Source organism: Oreochromis niloticus, linkage group LG3 (assembly GCF_001858045.2).
Source record: "Oreochromis niloticus isolate F11D_XX linkage group LG3, O_niloticus_UMD_NMBU, whole genome shotgun sequence".
Taxonomy (NCBI): domain Eukaryota; kingdom Metazoa; phylum Chordata; class Actinopteri; order Cichliformes; family Cichlidae; genus Oreochromis; species Oreochromis niloticus.
In genome coordinates this window covers 38553630-38577493 of record NC_031967.2, presented here as the reverse complement: position 1 = coordinate 38577493, position 23864 = coordinate 38553630, and the positions used below count along the sequence as shown (strand labels likewise).

Below are 23864 nucleotides of genomic sequence, written 5' to 3'. Positions count from 1 at the left end.
TGTTGTTGCTTTTGAACTGTTTAATCTTATACTTTTATGGATATGGTGTGTCTTAAAAGCAGAACCAGGGGCAAGACCTACAAATTAGCTTTGGCTAGAAATCCTATATGCACTGCATCAGCTGTATACGTGTTTAAATGCCGCAATGTTAATATGTGCGATCAAATAATCACAAATCCAAAGCTATATGAGTCTCTGTGGGGGCTCTGAGCAGCAACAAAAATAAGGGGAAAAACAGTAAAACCTTTTAAAATATAGTTTAAAGTTCGTGTAATGATAATAATGATAATATTTCACTTTGTGAAAATGTCAGGCCACTGGCCAGGTTTTGCTTTTGTTTTGAGCAGATGCCTGATTTTCTTCATATAAAGAATAGTTGAAGCAGGACTCTAAGGAGCAATTCTGAAATACTTGTCCTGAGGAAGTGGCCATGAATTGGATTTTGATTTAAGCCATTTGAGTCTGGCTTCCTGTGATCATTAAAACAAGATAATTCGGATTTTTAATAGAAGTATTTTTGCTCTGGTTCCTTTTGTCTTGTGTTAAATGAAGAGCACTTATTTACTTTCCAGAGGTGCATTTTTGCCCCATCCTAAAAATTCACTCACTGTTTAGTTCAGCTGCAGCCACAAACATCTAGAACATCTCAAACCTCCAGGTCCATGTGCTTTTTCATATCAATAAGAACAAAATTTAATATGTCATATCTGAGGTCATTTTTAAATAATGTAATTATATAATTTAACGAATAATTTAATTTAATTTAATGCATCACTGCCTATCAGCAGTGATGCAGACACTGTGCTGTAATGTTCAGTGGTGTCCAGCAGAGGGCGGAGCAGCTGTGGGGATTTTCCCTTTAACTCGGCAAAGTGTTGACCTTTGACCTCCGAGCTCCACCTCAAATTTATGACATCACAGGACAATCCCTGGCCTTCCTGAAGGAGGCAAAAATTTGGACCAGTCCACTTTCAGCTATGCTATGAGTCACAAGGAGGTCAAAGGTCAGGCACAATCACCAGCATGTTGACAGAAACTCTGCAATGTATATGTGTGTGTGTGTGTGTGTGTGTGTGTGTGCCTGTTTCCTGACTTCCAGGTGTTTCCTGACTCCACCTTCTCTTGTTTTATAGACACACACACACACACACACGCACACACACACACACACACACTTGAGCTCATACTGCTATCTTTGTGAGGACCCTCCCTGACATAATAGAGTCACATGTCCTTGAAAACCAGGACTGACCCCTCCAGCAGTCCTTTAAAGGTCCCAAAGGAGGACTGCCCACAATGTCCTCACAAAGACAGAGAAACAATAGACACACAAAGTCGTTTTTTGCTTTTTTCACTTCAGAGGACGTCACACAACTTCCAACCTTTCCCGGGACTCCCACCCTAAAGTCCTCACCCAGAAACAGAATAACCTGTCTTATGGGGATGTGCTTTTTGTCCGTTAAAGGAAGTCAAGTCGCCACAGCGTGACTGTGTAAACAGCATAAAACACACACAGGCACACTTGTGATATTTTACCTTAAACACACGCATACTGAAAGACACAAGATAAGAACTTGTTTACCCATCAAACAGATAAGTTAATTTACTTTAATCACACTGTTGTGCTGTTCAGTTTTAAGCATTACACAGAGATGTATTTCTTATATTTCACCCTGCCCATTAACACAAATACAGTCCTGTATTTTTCAGATTTTTCCAGTTGTTAAGGATAGCTGAATTAACTATCAGTAGCTCCTGTGTGCAGTAAACCCATGGATGTGCACACAGCTCCCACTACTATACTCTGAAACTGAAAACTGACAGATTCTTAATGAAGTTCTGCAGCATCTGCTGAATCTAATCTAATGTATGAATTTTTATTGTAGTGGACATCAAAAGTGATGGTTTCTGTAAAAACTGAAGATCACATCGATGTTATCTTTGCTGGAGGCATGATGATGCACGTTTCCCACAAAACACTAATATTTGACATCTCTCTGTTCAAGTGGGGCTGGAATTTACTATCTCGATTAAAATGATAAGAGAGCAGTTTTCCTACAGTCTCTGAAGCGCTGCTCAGAAGTCCCTCTTAGATTGAATCACTAAGTTTGGATTGCATCAGTCCTAACAGCTGATCAACCCTCAGGGTGACTGTGGTCTGGGAAACAGACGGACTGCTCCTTTAACTCCTCCACCATCAGGGGACGACATGGCGCCAGAGATCGTCTCACAGTAAGATGATTCACTCCACCAGTCATTCAGTTAGCGATCCTGTAGAGTTCATTACCGGCTCATGCCTGTAAGTTCCCCACTGATCCCAGAGCACAGCAGCACTGGACGATTTTCAGCTCTTAATTTAAAAAAATTATTATTTTTTTTATTTCCTAGTTCAAGTTACTATAAATTTTGAATTATGTGCGTTATTTGTTAAACATAAAGGTTTTTAGTTGAACACAAAGAGATGCAGGTTTAAAATTTAAAGCACTTATTTATAGAGAAGCTCAGATCAGCTTCATTTCAACATGGAAACACTGGCATGACGTGTTCAACCATAATGTAGCTCCTTGTTCCGGTTCTCATGTTGCTTATGAGCATCTTTAATGATGAACGCTTTTACTAGTTTTTTTCATCAGTGGTGGTAAAAGTGACACTTTGTTACATTTTTGTTACAAAGTCCCGCGCTGACAGTTACAGTGTAACTAAAAGTATCATTAGTCACGTGTGCGAGCAGAGTGAGACCTCTGTCCGTCTGTTTGTCTGTGAGCGTCCCAGCTCCGTCACGGGGACGCGCCCGCACTCACACGCACTCACCCGCCGCGCGGCCAGGCCACCGGCCAGCCTCTCCGCTTCTCTCCCCTTTTCATCCATTTTTCCGTTCAAAGTCTCCGCTCACTCCCGGCTCGCCGCTCGAGGCCCGCTCCGCGCGGACAGGAGCGCGAGGAGGCGGACTGACCGCCGGATTACCGACTTTTCAGCGACGGGCTGTCCCGGAGCTGCCGTGATTCACGGCCCCAGCAGCCAGCGGCGGGCCTCAACTTTCCCCAGCCTGGGCTCACCGGACGGTGACGTCAGCCTGGAGAAAAGTTGAACTCGAGGCACCGGTGCTGCCGTTTTTCCCGGGAGCAGCTCCTGTTAGTGTCCGCTGGAACTTTTCTGTAAGGTATCAGCGCCCCCACCCAGCCCCCTCCCGCCCCACCCTCTCTGCCCGGCTGCCCCGGTACCGACAGGCCCGCACCGGGACCGGAACCAGAACCAGGAGCGGCTGCTCCCCCGGCGCCTGCGTTTCTTTGTTTATTTGTTTGTTTTTGTTTAGTTTACTGAACCTGGACATGGGGAGAGAGTGAGCGGAGCATCGCGTGGCTTCCACGAGACTCACGGTTTCCTCCGGTCCGGTACAGGTGAGTCATCTCCGGTAGCGGGATCCAATCATTGCGAAGCACGCGCACACATAGTTATTAATGCTGTTATTAATGTTATTATTATGACTGTGAGGCACTTTCACTGCACCTTTCCAACTTCAGGTGTTACTAATTAATATAAGCGTTAATTCTTCTTTTAATTTATTCATATTTTCATTTATTTATCATTTATATTTATTTGAGAAACAGATTCAAATAGTTGAGACGTTAAATTTACAATAGATAAAAGTTTAGAAACCTTAGAACCGTTAATACAAATAAATAACCTGTGGATTTAGTTCATTTCAACTCATTTTTGTGTTCATAATTTAAAGTGTGAAAGGTTTGCTGCCCCTCGTGTTAAATATCTGAGGTGTTCTAAATATATTTTTCATTATTTTGAGCACAAAAGTCAATGTTTGAGCGGTTTCTGCCATTTTTTTCAAGAACAATCCTGTAAAGAATGCAAATCTCTGCGGATTTATGTGTCTGAAAAAGAAGACCTGCTGATTTATTTGCTCTTGTTTTATTGTAAAGTGAATATTTGTGTTGGTGCTGACTGAATGAGATAAATCCCAATGAAAGCGGCACCATGTCTCAGAGTTAAAGGCACCCGCTGATAATGAAAATGATAATAGTTTGCAGCAGTGCTCTGAGAAGGTCAGGTTGTGATCATCTGGGTTGTTTTCTTGGTATTTTCTGAAATGAATCGATCAGTTAATCTGCAGTTTTATTGATCGATTGTTACTTGCAGCTCCATCTGTGCTAAAGAACATTTTCATTATTGATGAATCTGCCAGTTATTTTGTCGATTAGCTGTCTGGTCTGAATTAGATAAAGATTATCAGAGAGGAGGTGAAGTCTGTGATGTCAGCAAGGATTAATACAAAATATTAAACATTGCATCCTCAAATTATAAATGAAATAAAATAAAATAAATCTACTTTAAATAAATTTTCATTAATCACAACCAAAGCCTGTATATAAAAGATGGACACAGTCACTGTGACATCACCCACTGGTCTCTGGATCCAAAAGTGATGTCTGTCACTACTAAATATCTTTCAACTTTTGCTAAACATGGGCAAAGAGGGCTTCTTCCTGTTCCTGCTTTTCACAATAAAAGACCCCAACCTATATATGACTGAGGGAGTGAACCAGGTCAGTGGGTACCATCAAATGCCGTCCAGCACATTTACACTCACCTCATTGGGTGCTTTGTGCACAAACAGTGATGTCACCACAGTTACACCAGTGCTGAATAATCTGTGAATCTCTGGATTTCTGAACTGTTACAGTATTAAAATCGGGGTAAAAACCAACAGGGTTTTAAACTTGTGGTTTTGACCTGGCGGCAGAGGTACAGAAAGTGAGAGGTAGATGACCAGCAGCTTGTGACCTCACTTTTGTCACATGGTGGGCATAATGGGCTCATAAAACCACAACACTGGCCTCCTGAGCCTCCTGGTGGGAAATGGGAGACAGGAAGGAGTGGTGCTATCTCACTAGGAGTGACCTCAATTTTCAAAATAAGAACCTGTATATTTCCCAGTGGTTTATTAATCGAGTTGGTGTCACTCAGATGGATGAAATAATTAAAATGAACTGCACAAAAAAACCAAAAACGCCCCGGAAGGCTGGTAAAGTAAATGACACGTGTGGTTAACACTGTAAGTATTCAAAAGCGTGTTTGTATTTATTAAACAATTTTTGTTAGAAAATATTAGAATAATAAAAATGTACACATTTAGATCAAGGTGAACTAGACCCTTAAACTGGTTCTTGTGCAAACAAGTAGTTTCCAACAAGGTAATTTACATTAGCACAATGCATCTGTGCATGCATGCAAATGTATGTGCATCGACACACAAACATACAGACGACGGCTTATTTCATACGTTTGCTGCTCAAAAACAGAAGAGAAATAAAGAAAACTTGATAACTCTGAACTGAGCTCCTGATACAACTCATCTGACTCACCCTGTGCAGGTATTTGCTGTGTATACATGGATTAAAATTGTCTAATATTTATCATACACTGTAAAGCAGTTTCTCTGGGAATACGTCTTTGTTTTAAGATGTTTTATTGATACAAAATAACAATGTTAACATTCGTTAGGTCTTTGTTTACTGTATCTACATCAGTCTGAGAGGGAAAAACGCTGGCTTCTTCTGCTTTTGTCAGTCCTTTGTTTCCATTTGTGATCAGTCAGTTACTGAGTCTGTTTCCAAACAGCTGCTAATATAATGTTTCTGCATTGAGAAATCACAGCTGAGGCTCGTGTTTCCAGTTTCCCTGTGATGCTCAGTCCTGCTCCGAGGTGATCGAGGTGATCAGTCGGGGCTGTCTGTGTGCTTTCAAGTGCATTTCTCAGCTTTTATTGTGAAAATAATCGTGTTCGCTAAACTGCCACCAAACCGGCTCTTTCAAAGAAATGCTGTTATCTCAGCCTCAGGTTGTTTACTCACCGTTACATCATTCTCATTTAGGGCTGCCACAAACGATTATTTTGATAGTCGACTAGTCACCGATTATTTTTGCGATTAGTCGACTAATCAGATCATGCATCGATTGGACGTAAAACTTACAGCTTGAAAATATGTTAAACGTTTATTTTGTGACCCAGAAAGAATAATAAGAGTAATATTAAAACTAACTAGCTGCCGCCATTGTTGACAACTGCGCTGGGCCGCACTATGAATTCTGGGACACAGCTTCTTCTTCTTCGGGGTTTAACGGCAGCTGGCATCCTTTACATGCAGTGCTCCCATCTTCTGTTTCAGTCCGTTATTACACTTTTAAATCCTACTACTTATTCCTGCGTCTTTTGTGATCTTACAAAGCTTCAAACGACGCGTCGACTATTAAATCAGTCGTCGACGATTTTGATAGTCGACGTAATCGTGACTAGTCGACTAATCGTGGCAGCTCTACTCTCATTCCTGTTCATGTGACCATAAGTATGTGGACGGATGGACTTACTTCATCCCAGAAGCACAAGCGTTAATCTGCTTGTTGCTCACGGCTGCAGTCGGCTTAAATCCTGCCATTACCTGCTGAACCTTGGCCTCAGCACGAGCACAGGTGTGTCCACTTACTTCTGGCTCTGCAGAGTTCAGCATATTGAGACTGTCCTCTGCCGCTGCTCATGTCGGCCTCGCTAAAGTTAGCCCAGGAGGCTAAAGCATTTCTCAGCTGGCATCTGAGCTATCTCTGTGTGTGTGTGTGTGTGTGTGTGTGTGCGAGTGTGTATTTTTAGCTGCATGTTGTTTGAATTCTGCTCTGATGTTATTGGGTAACGCCACAAAACCTTAAACAAACCTTTAACATGGGAGAGGATCGTCTCCTCCTCATGTCAGTGTGGATAATTGTCTTTGTGAGGACTGGTTTGAAGTTGAGAACTATTTGGTTGGCCCTCACTGCCTGAGAGGAAGTATACACATGTTAGTAGCTAGGGTGGTGCTTCTAACCCATAGACTGTAGATAAAAGATGGATGTAGTTGTATGAACTCACCGTAATAGGGCAAACATCTTTTTCGAAGCCTTAATCTGAGCTTTTTATTCTTTGCTGTCTTGGTGTTTGATGACTGAGGGGAGGACCTGATAGAGAAACTAATGACTTGTCAATTATAAGATCTCCACCCTAAATCTTCACTACTTTCCTTCACACCTCTTTCTCTGTTTTGACTCAAACTGAGTCAAAACAGCGACTAAGACCATAAATTGATCAGAAATGTTCGCGGAGGTCAGTTCACTAATCTAATTAAAAAATAGTTTCTTTAATTTTTTTTTCCAGTTTGTGAGTAGTGTAACATGTGAAGTCTTTATTTATTATGATTTTTCCCCCACAGACTGTATATAAAAGATGGATGCAGGGTCTCAATCAAAGACAAATAAAAGGCTATTTTCAAAATAAAAGCCCCAGGATATAGGAATTGAACAGAAAGGGTTCTTTAAACTCCAGTTACTCATCAGACGCTATTGGGAAGCTGTGATGTTTGAGATTTCTCCGGTGGTTATAGGAGTGAGTGGTGTGCAATGCTGCATATTTTTGTATCGATCCGATACCAAATAAATATGGGCCAGTATCGCCGATATCGATACCAATACTTTTCAATAAATAAGGTGGATGCTCCATTGAATTGCTAAATCTCAATTCATTTTCATGACCTTAAGGGTTTTTTGTGTTGTTTCCTTTCTTATTATTAAATAGTTAAAGCCCAGGACATAATTAGCACGAAGTTTATAATTAAATAGAAAATGCTTTGTTATTGTGGCTGGTCTGCGATGGCGCTGCTGGTAAGATGGACTCACCTGCATGGCATCTACAATCACACCTCGCCGGCTTAAAACCTGTGCTCTGCTTGTGTTGTTGTTGTTGGTCATGTGTACGGCTGGCAGCGGGAGAGCTGCAGCCGTTGAATCCACTGTTACAGAAACCGTGTAATTATTGTAAGGGTGGACAGCACGCGGGATGGACCGGCCTGGGGTGAGGCGGAGGCTGGCACGCCAGCCGGACCTGCCAAACTGGAGATGGAAGTGCGCGGGGGTCCTGCCACGCCCGAGGGCGGCATGCTGTCCGGTCTGGCCTCTCTTCCAACAAAGGCCAGCACGCTGCGTGGTCCTGCGTACCAACGCCTGCTGTGCTGCTGCTGCTTGCCACATGGGTGGCCACCAGACCAGCTTCGGGGCTGTTGCTGGAGGCGCGGGCGGCCCCCGGAACCACCTCATCAGCGGCACCGCTGGATGTGCAGGCGGAGGGAGGGGGAGTAGGTTTGGCCAGATGGCTCCCCGGCCTCAGTCACTCAGTGTTGGTGGTGATGCGTACGGCTGGCGGCGGGAGAGCTGCAGCCGTTGAATGTATTGTTACAGCAACCGTGTGATTATTGTAAGAAAAAATGATGCTGCAAAGCATGAAAATGCCATCAAGTCAGCTGTGGTGGTTTAGTTATCTATTATTTTTTCATTTTGTTTTTCAATTTTTTTTTTAGAAAAATCTTAAAAAGTGCACGCAAGTCTGGCGACCTGGCTGTTTCGTCTTTGCCAAAAGCACAGCATTACAAACAAGAGCAGAACTTAAAGTAAAGAATCGATCTCACCAGGCTAGTATCGATCCGATACCAATGCTGACTTGGTATCGGTAGAATCGATATTTGAATTGATCTGCCTACCACTAACAGGAGTTCATGGTTATGTTTTAAGAGACACATTTTTGAAAATAAAAGCATACTGTTTAGGTCATTTCATCATTTTTAATTTTTTTGATTAACTTCTTGATTAACGTCTCCCTTCAGCTTTCATATCCAAACTATTTACCTCCAGCTTTTCAGCTGAAAGCCGCAGACCGAGTTTGGCCGTAGCAACAGTCTCACTGCAATTTCTCCAGAAATTATACAGTATAGTTTTTTTTTTCCAGACCAAGAACCTACATCCATCTTTTGTTAACATCACATTTTAGTGTTTCCTAACAAAGAAAGAAGACAGCAACTTTAAACAAGTTTGAAACAAGTTAACTGTTCCCTGAAAACAGCAGAAAGCTTTTAGGGAACATTTGATCATTTCTTCTTTGTGGGTTTGCTGTCAGACAGCTCACACTTGAAATGATTCATGAAAGCGGCAGAGCACCGTCAGAGTCAAGCTAATGAGTCACCACATATACGATACACGTAGAAACTGGGTGGAGTGACTGGAAACTGGAGACTGCAGGTGGATCCTGGGTCGGTGGAGGGGTTAAAAAAAAGCAGCAGGATCTGCCTAACCTGCAGATCCTGCAGGTTACACCGACACTGGGAGGATGTTAGGTGGAGAGGGAGGAGCTGTCTGTGCAAATGGCTGTTTTTAATGTGGATGGTGAAAGAAATGAGCTGAAGCACTGACTATGAACGCATGCAGAGTGTATTTCCATAATACAGTCTTCTAGGAAACAGACTGGATTGCCAAAAATAGACTCATTCCATGTGTGTATGAGTGCTGTGGTGCAACAGTTGAAACATCAGTGGGCCTTGTCTGAGCAGACATTAATCATACGTATACGGCATCGTAGAACTGGCACTCATTCAACATTTTTGCAGCAGAGCATCACGGCTGCTGGTTTCTGATTGAAACAAACACGGCTGCAGCGGATTGCGGAGGTGATCGGAGATCAAGCATCAACCTGACTGCAGAGTGGTAAAGTTCAGCCTCCTCCTGCCCTCTCTGGTCTCCATCACCTGTTCACAGCATCTGGTTCACAGGTTCACTGCTTCTTCTCTTAAATCTCTAAACTCGTTAACTGGCAGGTGTTCCCAGGTAATCGGACTACTGATAAAGACCACAGAGAAGATTTTAAAGAAGCTCCGCATGTCTGCTATGAAGTCTGAACTCTGAAACACCATTTAGATGTTTGAGGAAAACAGAGAAAACTGATGATTGCCGAAGCTTAATTTGACTCAGTGACTTTTAGTGTGAGCAGATGGAAAAAATGGTGCTTCAGTTCTAATATTTGGACTTGGTTTTCTCCGAGCAGACATCAAACTGCAACCTAAAAACAGGACAGGACAATTGCTCCAATTAGTTAATGACTTTATTTGGTTTGTCCCATTTCCTGTTTTGTCTTCTTCTGTCTGAGGCTGTTGAAAGCTGGAGTCTTAAACTGTAAATGCTGTTGTGTACATATCAGGCCGGGCTGCTCAACTGTGCCAGAAATCACATGTCAAGCCTTTATTTAAAAGTTTTAGTGAAACTTTTGTTACTCTGTGGAAGAAACTTTGAAACCAAACTGTTCCTGGATGGCTGAACTGGTTTGTCTTTCTGTCAGTCCGGCTCACGCTGACCTGCCACAACCTGTCGGGGAGTGAGTCTGGGGCTTATGGAGAGGGCTGGTTTTATAACACGAGACCAAAGGAGAAAAGTTTGCAAAACAGGAATGTAAGCATTAAAGGTTTTCTTTGGATTATCTTGTTTTTATAGTCATTAGAAGCCAGTGGTTCTATATTTAGAGTTGTTGCACAGCTGTAATGTCAGAGTAGAAAGGCCTGCTGTGTGGATTCAACTCCTCAAACATCAGGACTCAGTGCTGTTCTCTCTCATCTACAGGATTTATGCCTTTGGGTTTATGTTGGTCCACAAATCAAGCCATGTAAATAGATGCCCTTTAGTTTAGTGCAGCTTTTTGAAAGTATTTGAGGCCTGATGGAAGAGGGAAGTCATTGACTAATACTCACTGTAAACTGATGTATTCATGACCAGCTAAAATCATAGACTGTTAGAAAAGATACCAAAGCTACCATGTTGGTTTTCTGGAGTCAGAGCTGATCGTATTTGGTTGAGAAGGCGCTCATCAGCCATCTTCGTTATCAGTCTGCGTCACGGCTAATTAGTGTTATCCATCCATCCATCCATCCATCCATCCAGGGTCAGGGGGGCACTGGAGCCTATCCCAGCAGTCATAGGGGGAGAGGCAGGCTGTGCTGAGAGAATTTCACCCAACAATACCGGAGCTCAGACTCTTGGACAGCTCGTGCAAACAGCTTATTTTTGCTGTAAAGTTGGAAATTGTAACATGGAAGTCCATGGGGGCTGAGTCGTTTGTTGGAGACTGCCTCAAGTGACTGCTAGAGGAACTGCAGCTCCATTTTCCTACTCTTGGGGGTTTGACGAGTCTGGCTGTGTGAAAGTGTGAGGCTTTCATTATCCATGCTGAGTCTGCACTGCTAATATCTCCCACTGCACTGAAAGCAGCATGTGGTTCCCGGTCATGTGACCAGGATGTAAAGCCAGCTCTGATCAAACAGTGTAAAACGCTCTGTGCAAACTGGGCGTCGAGTGCAGCCGATGGCTATCTTTAGCTGTCTGTGTATATATGTCACCATAGGACGTGTGTGTGTGTGCGGTATGAAGACCATTCATTATCACATTCCTCCACAGAGGCCGGCACATGGGAGTGGAGCCTGTGTCTGTGGGAGTTTGAACACATGACTGTCAGATGGTGATGATGTCTTTACAGCAGATCAATAATCAACCCGTGAGATGTTTTTATGTGCTCGATGATCCCACAGAAAACTGATGGGTGTCCTTTAATCTGTGAAGTTTTTCATGGAAACAATGTTTATGAATAAACTTCAGAAGAATGAAGAAATCCACAGTTTTCCATTTTACAAGGGTTTAATGTCTGAAGTTAAATGAGCATAGATCTGCTTTAAAACCACAGAAAAAAACCACTCTTTGCATGTGCAGAAGTTGCCTGAGAATCTGTCAGTTTTTAGGTTTTCATCCCTATTACATTAATAAAGTGAACTGTATCCATATATTTATGACTTCACTGCATAGAGGAGCTGTTCAGACCTCATTCGGCTTTGTTTAAAGTGGTTATTTGGATCATTTCTGTCCTGCTTTACATGGACACGTGTTTAGTTACAGGCTGAAGTTTGCATTTATCCATCACTCAGTGATCTGAGGAGACTGTGCACGGTGGAAGGAGTTTGTTTCCTGTATGCTGAGCTGTCGTTTTCTTGTCTCAGGGCGTCACACTGATGTTGTAGCTGTGATCTCCGAGTTGTGTTTGTGCAGATCCTTGTTTAAAGGACTACAAAGCCTGAATAAGGATGTTGGAGGGGTTGAAGTGTATTGACAGCGAGGTTTACCTATGATGTGACATGGGGGAGAGCTGGCCTCCTGAGAGTCCCCTGCTTGGATGAATTTCTCCAGTTGCCAGGTTCACTGCTGCTGTTTCCACTGTGACTCCAAGCATACATCACTCGTTGTCAGCCTGAGCTCCACTCCTGCAAGTCCATATTCATCAAGCTGTTTTCTAAATAAACGTCTAAGAAAACCCCTACTGTCATCGTTCAGGTGTTTTTTGAGGGAACTAATGACAGCAGGGACCTGAAATTTTGTTTCCCACTAAAAAGTGAATTTCTCCTCTGGAAGATTTTGACCCCTGTCACAGTGATGTTGGATGTTGACCCAAATATTATTCTGGAGCTTTACTTAAGTTCAGATCTGACTTTTTGAACTATAATTTCAGGAGTTTTATGTCTCAAACTTGTTGACCAAAGGCTCACTTTTACTCACCTTTAAGTCCCACTCACACTGATCTCATAGTAACCACCTGTTGCTAGGGAAAAAATGTGCATGCCCAGCTGTGTGTGTGTTGAGTCTCCAGGCTTGTGTGACTGAAGCCTTATTGACCTGCAGCACACAGCGTGTTGACTGTGTTTACAGACGACTGCTCTTCTTATTGATTTCTCTTGCTGACCATCCTTTTGCTTACGTGCTCGCTGTTGTTTGGAAAGCTGAGTCTCTCTAAGGTTAGCTGAGGTGCACAAAGGTGAGCAGGTAAACACAAGCGTGGGACTTTTAAAGTTTCCCGTCAGTCGCTTGAACTTGTACATTTGTGAAGTTTCCCATGTCATGTTTATATCTGCAGACGCAGTTTCATGTTTCAGAGGCTGAGATGATTATCGTCACATGACGCCATCAGAGAGTCGTCTGATTGTCTCACGTTCGTCCTCCTTTCTTTACCTTTGTATGAAAACCTCTCGTTGAGTCAGAGCTGCTGCTTCAGTGCAGAGAGAGACAGATGTGGAGCCTGAGCTGGATTCTCTGCACGACTGTGGCTGCGTCTGTTTCCAGACTCCTGCTCATGTGCTGTGTGTGTGTGTTGTGTAATTTCTGTCTGAGTGCGCTCTGTCTCTGTCTGAGAGGTAGCTGATTGGCTGGCAGACGATCCAGCTGGTTTAGCTGTGAGATTAAAGGCAAGAGCCGCAACAACGAGCACGGCTGGATGTTTTTTCCCCTGAAGCTGGAAACCCTCTTTGTGTTTAAACAGCTGGTTAGTTTGTCCAACAGCAGCTCGACTAGCCGGGCCTGTTCCACCGCAACACTCTGAATCACTCCCTGTGTGTGTGTGTGTGTGTGTGTTTGTGTGTGTGTGTGTGTGTTGGGATGCCTGTGGTGTGAAGTCAGCGTTTCTGCTGGGCTCTATGGTATGAAGGCTGCTCGCTCACCTAGACACACACACACACACACACACACACACACACACACACACACACACAATAAGATTAGAGCACAATCCAGTATCTGTGTCCACCATCTTGTCTGTGTGTTAGCAGAGTAAACACACACACTCTGTGCGTGCTGCATTCACTGTCCCCTTACAGAAAAGAACATTTCCACTCATTAGGAGCTCAGTTTAAGTAATTAAAGTTTAAAATAACTCTAATTTTTCCGTGATCAGGTAGCAGTGGAGGAGAAACCACACAAGTTTAACGAAAACAATAATCTTAAAAAAATTTAAATATAAATGCTGTTGATACGCAAGAAACATGTACATTAAAAATATCAAACAAATGTTATCACTGGAAATATGAGTATTAGGACAATAATACCAGATATTACCATTTAAAAATTGTAATTGAAATGTTTAATTGAATGTCAGAATATTTCAATGACTCAAAAATGTGAAATATAGAAAAGTAAGGAAAAATTATAAAATGCTGGAACAAATTTCCTTAAAAGGGCAAAAAAAAATGTATGAAAAAAATCAGCACATATAAAAGATATGTCAAAGCAGTCTATGAAATGTTTAGAAAAGGTAAATAAACATGTTAAAGAAATGTCGGGAAAATGAATTTACCGCTAACTTTAAAAAAAAAAAGGAAATAAATTTAAAAAAACATGAAAAATGTCTACAGTGTTCATTTAAAAATGTCCTATATGTATTTAGTTTTTCAATTAAAATTAAATTATTTCATTCTAATTCTTATTTACAATTTTTTCAAATATATTTAAAAATAAAAAAACTTAACACTAACAAAATATTGCTGAGAAAAAAGAAAGACGTATTAACAATGTTTTCAAAAATCTTTAAAAAAGTATAAAATCATTTAAATTAAACATGTAGATTGAAAAAGTATTAAAAGATTTAATAAAAAGTCAGGTTCTGAGATGCTTTGAGCTCACTGAGCTGCAGATGTTGATGTAGCTGTGTGGAAATGTGCAGCGAGACTCTGACGGTGCTGCAGTGATCTGATCTTTATGTGGATCTTCAGTGACGATGGCAGAGTGATGTCACAGAGCGACGTGCATTGGCTGCGTTCAGAGAGAAACCATCAACCCTCAGACTTTACAGTTTAACATTAAACAGCTGTAGGTGGAAGCATCTGCCGTGTGTGTGTGTGTGTGTGTGTGTGTGTGTGTAATGAGCTGTTGCCTGGTTGGACTTTAACGTATTTAGTTCCACTGCCTGCGTTTGTAGATGGCCTCTGGATTATTTGTGATGCATGAGCAAACTCATGATGTTTTATATTTGCAGGAGCCATTTTTAGGGTTTTTACCTTATATGTTATGTTTAGGTAGACACGCGTAATTAGCGTCAGGTGTTGTTGGTTGGAAGGAGCAAACAGTTTGTGACCGCTGCGCTGCGGTGATAAATGACGTTGGATAAAGAGTAGGGCTGTTCGATATAACGATATATAACGGATGATGATATGAAAACGTCTGTCGTTTCATATTACGCTATTGTTAATTTCGTGGTGTTGCAAAATACAATGTTTACGGCAATATTTTTTCATCGTTTTGATGGTCACTGTAGAATTTATTTCTTAAAGTTCTCGCTTTCTGTTGTATTTAATATACCCACGCTACGGGCGGACAAGCGACTGTTTTTATGCGTTGACATTAGTAACAACAACATTAAAACCATCGCGTGTCTCCGCCGTCCGCTTGTTTATTTTCCACATAAGCCTTCAACAATAAAGCTGAAGGTCCTGTTGATATTTTTCAAAATAAACTGAATCACGTTAGTTCTAACGCCTGTTCCCCGCAGCACGCCATGTAATAAATACTCACAAAAAAATGTCTAAAAATGTATAGTTTCATGCATCGGTCAAAACACGTGACTCCAGGTAGAGTCGCATCGTCTTCTCCCTCGTCAGCGAACACCTCAGTGGCTTCAAGTGTAGGCTAAGCCTCTACAATATTAATAATTATAACAATACTCAAAGATAAAAACCAGTTAAACTTAATCTGCTCTCACACAGAGTTTAATAAGAATGGCTTCAGACTGAGTCTGAATAAAGCTTGCCGTGTGTGTTTTTATAAATGACACAACAATAGGTTTTATAACGTTGAGCTGCTCTGTGACATTCATTTGTGTTTATCATTAAACATTCATACATGTTTGCAGGTTCCACTATTTAAAATAACAGTTTGATGAATATATATTTAGTCATTTTCATCGCTCCATATTTCCTCTTGTTCAGGACTGATTGCGTCATTTCTGAGCATTTCACCAGTGCAGGTTTGATAAGTCCCAACAAATAAATATCAGCCACAGACGTCAGGGGATGTTATCACTCATATTTTTAATAACTGATGAGCATCAAAGTTTTTGCAGTATGAGAAGATGACAAACATGTAGGGGTTTCCATGGTTTAAATTCAGGTCAGAAAGAAAAACAAACGCGATTGTTGTGACGACTGATTTGTTGTTTGCCATATTTCACACAAGGAGAGAGAAGAAAAAGTGAAACGATGTGCTGTTTTTGTTGCTCTTTCGTGCCCTCCTGTTGTGCCTGTGAAGAATTTGCTGGCAGCTTTGCTTTCAGTATCTCCGGGTTTGATCAGAGAAGCGTCACCTCCGTGCTATGAGATTACAGGCTGAGATGGAAATGCGCAGCAGATCAAATTTGCAGCAGGAATGTCAAACAAACTTGAAGTAAAACCGTCCGTCGGTCCTCGGAGTCGCGCTCTGGTTTCATCAGGGTCACTTCACTGAGACGTTACACAAAGATGATTCGCTGCTGCTTTGGTTTAAACGCTTGTGATGCTTCAGCACCCCTGCGTCATGTGACCAGGGCGGACGCCGCGTCATTTGTTTCTCTTTGCATGAGCGTCCCATAGTGATGTCTCTCTCTCTTCTTGTTGTCCAGCTCAATCACAGAGGAAACAAACCAATCTGGTCTGAGACAGGACGTCACAAAGACCTACAGGAAGCTAATCTATCATCTGATTCTTCCTGCGCTACACATTCACACTCCCACAGAATCTTACTATCATTAATGTCTGTCTTATAGTTTTATTATTTAACGTTGAGCAGTTTAGGCACGAGCAGGGGGAAAGGTGCATTAATCAGGGACTAGTTTTAGTGGCGGATTAATCGTGGTTTTTAAACCTGTAAAAGAGGCCGTATTGTTACGTTTTATTATTTTATTGAATTAAAAAGGGAAGAAGATACAAACACAGCTTGGTTTACTAACTAATAAGGTCAGGATTGTACTCAGTTGTAGTTATGTGTGCCTCTGCAGGTGGTTTAGTTTTTTTATTTGAATAAATTGTTCAGTAAAATCAGGGATTTGTTTACACACAAGAATCTCCAAACGGGGAATAAATGGACTGATGTTTATATAGAGCGCTTTTCAACTACATATAAGCACTCGAGGTTCTTTGTTACTACAAGATCCTTAGCTGGATTGGAAAGCACTATAGAAAACATTTACTCAGAGAAACTGAACATTTTTCTTTTGACACTCTCCTTAAACCTCAGAACGAACTCTGTGCTCGCTGTGGATTCGTGTGAACTCACGTGAACTGTTTTTTGCGAGATGCCCACGCTGTAGCATCATGGTGTAGTCCTGTCGCGTTTCTGTGGTTAATCAGAGCGAGACGACTCCTCCACCAGAGGATCGCATACTTTTCATCCACGTCAGATCAATTTATCTATAAAACAGTGAAGCGATGGAAACGGAGTACTCAGGACTTCCCCGAGCCGCCGTTTAGTGAGCTTTTGTTGGAATGTCAGTCATGTGATGATTACAGACCGCCGAGGACGAAATTATAGAGCAGCCGCACACACATGCTAACACATCAACACCACTGAGCTGATCGCGAGCAGGCCGATGATCATCCCACTCTGATAGATGATTGACTGTCAGATCAATAACCTGCTCACTGTTTAACAGACCTCACACACACACACACACACACACACACACACACACACACACTCACTCGCTGACTGCAACAGTATCTGACGAGGTTCCTTCCCATGAGAACCGACTGGAGTGTAGATAGGCCCGAGGCGAGGGCGATCGGCATAGACTGACACACAAAGAGAGAGAGGTTTGGGAACGAGAGGAACAATAAAAGGGGAAAAAGTAGGGAAACTGGGGTGAAAAAGAGCCTCGTGGAGACGAGGAAGAACGGGAATGTCAAGAGGGAGGAAAGAATGAAGGGAGGAGCTCAGGAGACGCTAATGAAAGGGGGAGAGAGGAGGAAACATTGTTTGAATGCTTCAGATGAGTTAGAGGTAAGAAAGGAGAATAAAAGCACGAGAGAAGCTGGGAAACAAAAGCATAAGAAATGTAGATGATGAGAAAGGGAAGAGGAGGAAAGCAGAAAGATGAATAGAGGAAGTAAGAAAAAGCATTAACAAGAAGAGGGGGAAGAAAAGGAAAGATGAGATGAATGGGAGAGGATAAGAACGAAAGGCAGAAACGGTAAGATGGAAAAATGAAGAAAGAAAGGAGAAGGCAGTTTAGAGAGTCGAGGAAAACTTAAGGACGAGGGGAAAAATAAGAGTTGAGGATTATAGGAAAACTGTATGGAAGAGGACAGAGGAGAGAAGAAGAGGAAAGGAAAATGTGTGAAGGAAAAAAGGATGATGGGGGGATGGAAAACTGAGGACTGGAAAAAGAGGAGGAGAGAAAGAAAAGAGCGGGAATGAGAAAAACCCGGCTCGTAAAATGAAGGGAGGAGTGCTGGGAAAGAGGAGGAAAAGTGGTCTGAGCAGCCTGGAAGTACAGGGGCAAAATGGATATTAAAAAAAACACGACTAAAGGATCAACAGAAAGACACTAAAATTGACCAAAGTAGTGAAGAAACCCTCTGTGTGCTGTGTGATTTGGATTTTTTTCTGTATGTTTATGACTGCTTTTTTTAACCGTGCTTTCTCATTTGCTGTGCTCAGGTGGTGGGCGGAGCTGAAAAATGGCAGGTGCATCAGTGAAGGTGGCGGTGCGAGTCCGCCCATTCAACTCCAGAGAGACCGGACGCAACGCCAAGTGTGTGATCCAGATGCAGGGAAACACCACCTGTAAGAACAACACACATGTTCTGTCCTTTAGGCTTTATGGGGCCCCTTACTGAGACACTAACCTGAAGATGTCCTCACAGGATCTGAAACATTCAGATGTCCTTACAAAGATAAAGAAAGGAGAACAAATAAATGAGAAACCATGGAAACAGATTACAAAGGTTTTTAGATAATGAGAGGCCGGTCACTGTCCTCATAATAAGACACGGCATAATGAGGACACACCACTGGCTAAGAGAACAGGTTGTTGTTGACAGAGTTTTATGATCACCATCTCATTATGATGTGAGGAGGATTTTTATTGTGACCTTGAATCATAAACTGTGGGTATAACATGGATATAGCCTCTATGCATATTAAAGCCTCAGGTGTAGCATTGTGGCAGCAGCCATGTTGGTGATTTGGAGATTAATCCTCTGTCACAAGCATTAATGAAGTTAAAACTGACCTTCAGCTTAAACGCTGTGAACCTGCTCGTCGCAGAGTTAGCCATGAAAGCAGCTGTGGCATCACTTTAATGTGGCTGAAGAATAAAACAGTCCCTGGACTGTAATAGAAATAACAGCATTTAGCTTTAGGCTAACAGTCACTATTGATTTTAATAAAGAATGCTAACACTCTCCCGTCCCTGTGCGGGTTAGGGGTTTTTATGGCTTCAGCGATCCCAACGTCCTCCTGGGCTGTCATGTGACGTCTGATCCTACTGCTGCATAAACTGACAGGCACACACAGCCTGGTTATTAATAGACTTCACTGCAGCAGGGCTGTTATTGGCAGCTGCGTGTCCATCTGACTAATATTTATATGCAGAGCCCGTCATATATTCTGTGAATTCTGGGAGTGGTCACATGCAGATGTCCCCACTTCAACAGTCACATTTTGTTGCCTCCATATTTGAAAGTGAGGAGAAAAGAAATAAAACTGGAGTGTGTCCACACACTTCTGCTCATGCACTGAAGGTTGTTTCTTTATGATTCTTTCCAGGCATCTCCAATCCCAAACAGCCCAAAGATGGAGCCAAGAACTTCACCTTTGACTACTCCTACTGGTCACACACAACGGTGAAAACACACTCTCTCTCTCTCTCTCTCTCTCACACACACACACACACACACACACACACACACGCACACACAGAGAAAACATCAATATTATAACCCAGAATCAGTGATAACAGTGCCATGTGTTTGTGTCCCTGCAGCCCGATGACCCCGGCTTCACCTCTCAGACACAGGTGTATAAGGACATCGGAGAGGAGATGCTGCTGCACGCCTTCGAAGGTGAGTCTGAACGTCCTCTCAGATGTCAAAGAAGAGCCCGACCTCTGTCTGCTAAAATGCAATTTTAAAAAAAAATTTAACTCTAATTAAATTTGGCAGTATCGGTCCTCCATAGTCCAGCTCCGACTATGTAGCTAATGAGACTAATGGTGACCGGTAATAATGCTGATACTTGTTACTATAGTGATACTGATGTGTAAAATGAGACTGTTGATGGTGATGATGATGCTGATCATGACAGCACAATTATATTCTACATAGGCAGGCTAATAGTCTTAATGTCTAATACAGGAATAAACTAAAGAGGACTTTATTTATAATTTTAGAATAACTTGTAATATTGTTGTTGTTGTTGTTGTTTTCCAGGATACAATGTGTGTATTTTTGCATATGGACAGACGGGTGCAGGAAAGAGCTACACTATGATGGGCAAACAGGAGCCTGGACAGGAAGGGATCATACCACAGGTAAACGCAGTCATATCACGTCATTACTGCTGTTGCTTTAATGTTTGCTGATTCAAAGGGATAACTGATGAAGGATTATATAAATGTCTGTCTGTCTGTGTGTTCAGCTGTGTGAGGACTTGTTTCAGAGAACAGGAGAAAACACAGATCCTGACCTGACCTACTCCGTAGAGGTGAGCCCTCATCTAACCTGATCAGTTTTATTTAAACTGATTTACCCGATTAAACATCATCTTCTCCATCACAGGTGTCCTACATGGAGATCTACTGTGAGCGGGTTCGGGACCTGTTGAACCCAAAGTCCCAGGGCACGCTGCGGGTCCGGGAGCATCCCATCCTGGGGCCCTACGTGGAGGATCTGTCCAAACTGGCTGTGACTGGATTCACGGACATCCGGGACCTGATGGACGCCGGCAACAAAGCTCGGTCAGTTTTCTTCCAGATAATTTCAGAGGTCGAAGTTTAAAACAAAGTGTAAAAGGCTGCAGCTGTCTGAGGAAGTTTGGAAGTCAAATGGTCTAAATTTTTGAAAACCATAAACCTTATTCTACTGGTAACCAATCCATCACATAATACAGCAGAATTATGTAGATCGGCACAGTAGATGGACTTGTCTATCTTTTGAGCCATGATCAGATTGATACCCAATCAGTTCATTAATCGCCCATTAGCCAGTGTTACTTATTCTACACTTGTGCTATAAATGTGTAACATCTGTATTATTGTAAAGAATGAATTGCAGTAACATTAAACTAATCAAGTTTATTTCTGATTGCAGGACGGTCGCAGCTACAAACATGAATGAGACGTCGTCCAGGTCCCACGCTGTCTTCACCATCGTCTTCACCCAAAAACGACGAGATCAGATGACCAGCCTGGACACTGAGAAAGTGTGTCTGCTTCTCTGTTTTGTCCCACAGGACATTTTTTTTTTTTTTTCCAAATGTCTGGTTTTTATTTTGATTCTCGCACTTTTCTCTTCAGGTCAGTAAGATCAGTCTGGTCGACCTGGCTGGAAGTGAACGAGCAGACTCCTCTGGGGCAAAGGGCACACGGCTCAAGGTTGGAGATAATGTGGCGCAATCAGATTATGTATCTACTCATGTGCTGCTCATTGTCATGCATCCACTGCCACATTCATCATGTATTCATTGTATGTTTGCATGCAGGAAGGAGCAAACATCAACAAATCTCTGACCACATTAGGAAAAGTGATTTCAGCTTTGGCTGAAATGGTAATTCTACACTCTTCATATTTACAAGTCAAATACAGTCGTGTGCAATGTGGGAGATGATTCTGGTACATGTGAAAACTGACTGCTTCTTGTCTCTGATCTGCAGCAGAGCAGTAAAAAGAGGAAAAGTGATTTTATTCCCTACAGAGACTCTGTTCTCACCTGGCTACTGAAGGAGAACCTGGGTAAGTAGAGCATTGGTAGGTTAAAGGAGTATTCACAATGTCAGATTGAGCATAAATAAACAGTACAAGGAGTCATTTAAGGCTAACAGCTATTAGTAATAACGTCAATACTAGGACTAACAGCATGTTTCTTTGACCAAACTATTAACAAGACTTGTTGTGTCTGCACTTACAATACACCTTAACCTGTCAGAACTAAAACTACACCTTAACCTATCAGGGGCAATAGTACACTTTAACCTGTCAGGACTAATAGTACACTTTAACCTATCAGGACCAATAGTACACTTTAACCTATCAGGGCCAATAGTACACTTTAACCTATCAGGACCAATAGTACACTTTAACCTATCAGGACCAATAGTACACTTTAACCTATCAGGACCAATAGTACACTTTAACCTATCAGGGCCAATAGTACACTTTAACCTATCAGGACCAATAGTACACTTTAACCTGTCAGGACCAATAGTACACTTTAACCTATCAGGGCCAATAGTACACTTTAACCTATCAGGACCAATAGTACACTTTAACCTATCAGGGCCAATAGTACACTTTAACCTGTCAGGACCAATAGTACACTTTAACCTATCAGGGCCAATAGTACACTTTAACCTATCAGGACCAATAGTACACTTTAACCTATCAGGACCAATAGTACACTTTAACCTGTCAGGACTGACAATAGTACACTTTAACCTATCCTATCAGGACCAATAGTACACTTTAACCTATCAGGACCAATAGTACACTTTAACCTATCAGGACCAATAGTACACTTTAACCTATCAGGGCCAATAGTACACTTTAACCTATCAGGACCAATAGTACACTTTAACCTATCAGGGCCAATAGTACACTTTAACCTATCAGGACCAATAGTACACTTTAACCTATCAGGACCAATAGTACACTTTAACCTATCAGGACCAATAGTACACTTTAACCTATCAGGGCCAATAGTACACTTTAACCTATCAGGACCAATAGTACACTTTAACCTGTCAGGACCAATAGTACACTTTAACCTATCAGGACCAATAGTACACCTTAACCTATCAGAACTAAAACTACACCTTAACCTATCAGGACCAATAGTACACTTTAACCCCACAGACATGTATAGAGTTGCAGAGTTAATATCAGGCATAGTTTAAGTACCTTAAAGGTTTGATGTGTGCTTCTTTCAGGAGGAAACTCTCGCACAGCAATGATTGCTGCGCTAAGTCCTGCTGACATCAACTACGAAGAAACACTGAGCACTCTGAGGTCAGTTACTTGGTGTAATCTGTCTATGAGGCTTTTTATGGATCAGTTAATGTGTTTTCAGGCAGCGGGTATGTTGCAAAGCTGGCATAGTCAGATTAATATAATCTAATTCGGTCCGGTTCGGTTCCAGATATGCTGACCGTGCCAAACAGATTCGCTGTAACGCTGTGATCAATGAAGATCCAAATGCCAAACTGATCAGAGAGCTGAAGGCCGAAGTGGAGCGACTGAGAAACCTGCTGTTCTCTCAGGGCCTGCAGGAGCTGCTGGACAATGCTGGTATGCACACATACAGAATAATGAACCTTATCTGCTTGTTCAGTCTGACGTTCAGGTTCAAATTCTCTTTCAGTACCCAAAACCAAACAAACACTAAAAATGCTTCAGATTCTTTCAGCTTCAAAAACAGGATCAGTGCGTCTGTTCTTGCAGGTCTTACAATAAAGTTTAACATCAAAGCAAATGTGAAAAAAAGAATTAATGAGATGATGTTCTGACTGAAGTATTTCTAAATACTCTAAATACATCCACAACATGAGGTTAATCATTAACTTGCTGCTGCGTGGTTTTGATTTCTTGGCGTGAAAAAGTCCCGTTCCTAAGTGTCACATGCACATTGATTCTTTTCTGAAGCATTTAAATATCTGGTGTCTGCGACGCTGTGAATCCATCATGATTATTTATAAGAAAAAGCTTAGAAATGTGCTGCGCATCAACACTGCTCATAAAAAGCTGGAGAAAAGTTCTCTCAGACAGCAGAGTTCATTACATGTGCTTTTCTATTGTGAACCTTATGCATTGCTAAAGACGCAAACATGTGCTTCATATAAACATGGAATCCAATCCAGTTTACGGCCTAATAAACTGTACACATCACATGCTGTTGTTCTTTCATTTGGACCTGGTATGAACGGCACGTCTATGTGCAGTATGCTGTAGAGACGGTTATTT

At 42.0% G+C, this 23864-nt stretch overlaps 1 protein-coding gene across 1 annotated transcript in view; it reads left to right on the top strand.

The window, feature by feature from the left end:
• Positions 1–2783: 2783 nt before the first annotated feature.
• LOC100706439 (kinesin-like protein KIF1C) overlaps positions 2784–23864 on the top strand; it is a 33385-nt gene continuing 12304 nt past the window's right edge. Inside the window, exons 1-13 of the mRNA XM_005464974.4 lie at positions 2784–3398; positions 18349–18474; positions 19459–19535; positions 19676–19754; positions 20121–20221; positions 20329–20394; positions 20469–20647; positions 21000–21111; positions 21206–21283; positions 21391–21456; positions 21563–21641; positions 22835–22913; positions 23044–23192. Of these exons, the coding sequence (XP_005465031.1) occupies positions 18369–18474; positions 19459–19535; positions 19676–19754; positions 20121–20221; positions 20329–20394; positions 20469–20647; positions 21000–21111; positions 21206–21283; positions 21391–21456; positions 21563–21641; positions 22835–22913; positions 23044–23192 (1171 nt within the window). The 5' untranslated portion in view covers positions 2784–3398; positions 18349–18368. The remainder of the gene's footprint in view (positions 3399–18348; positions 18475–19458; positions 19536–19675; positions 19755–20120; positions 20222–20328; positions 20395–20468; positions 20648–20999; positions 21112–21205; positions 21284–21390; positions 21457–21562; positions 21642–22834; positions 22914–23043; positions 23193–23864) is intronic.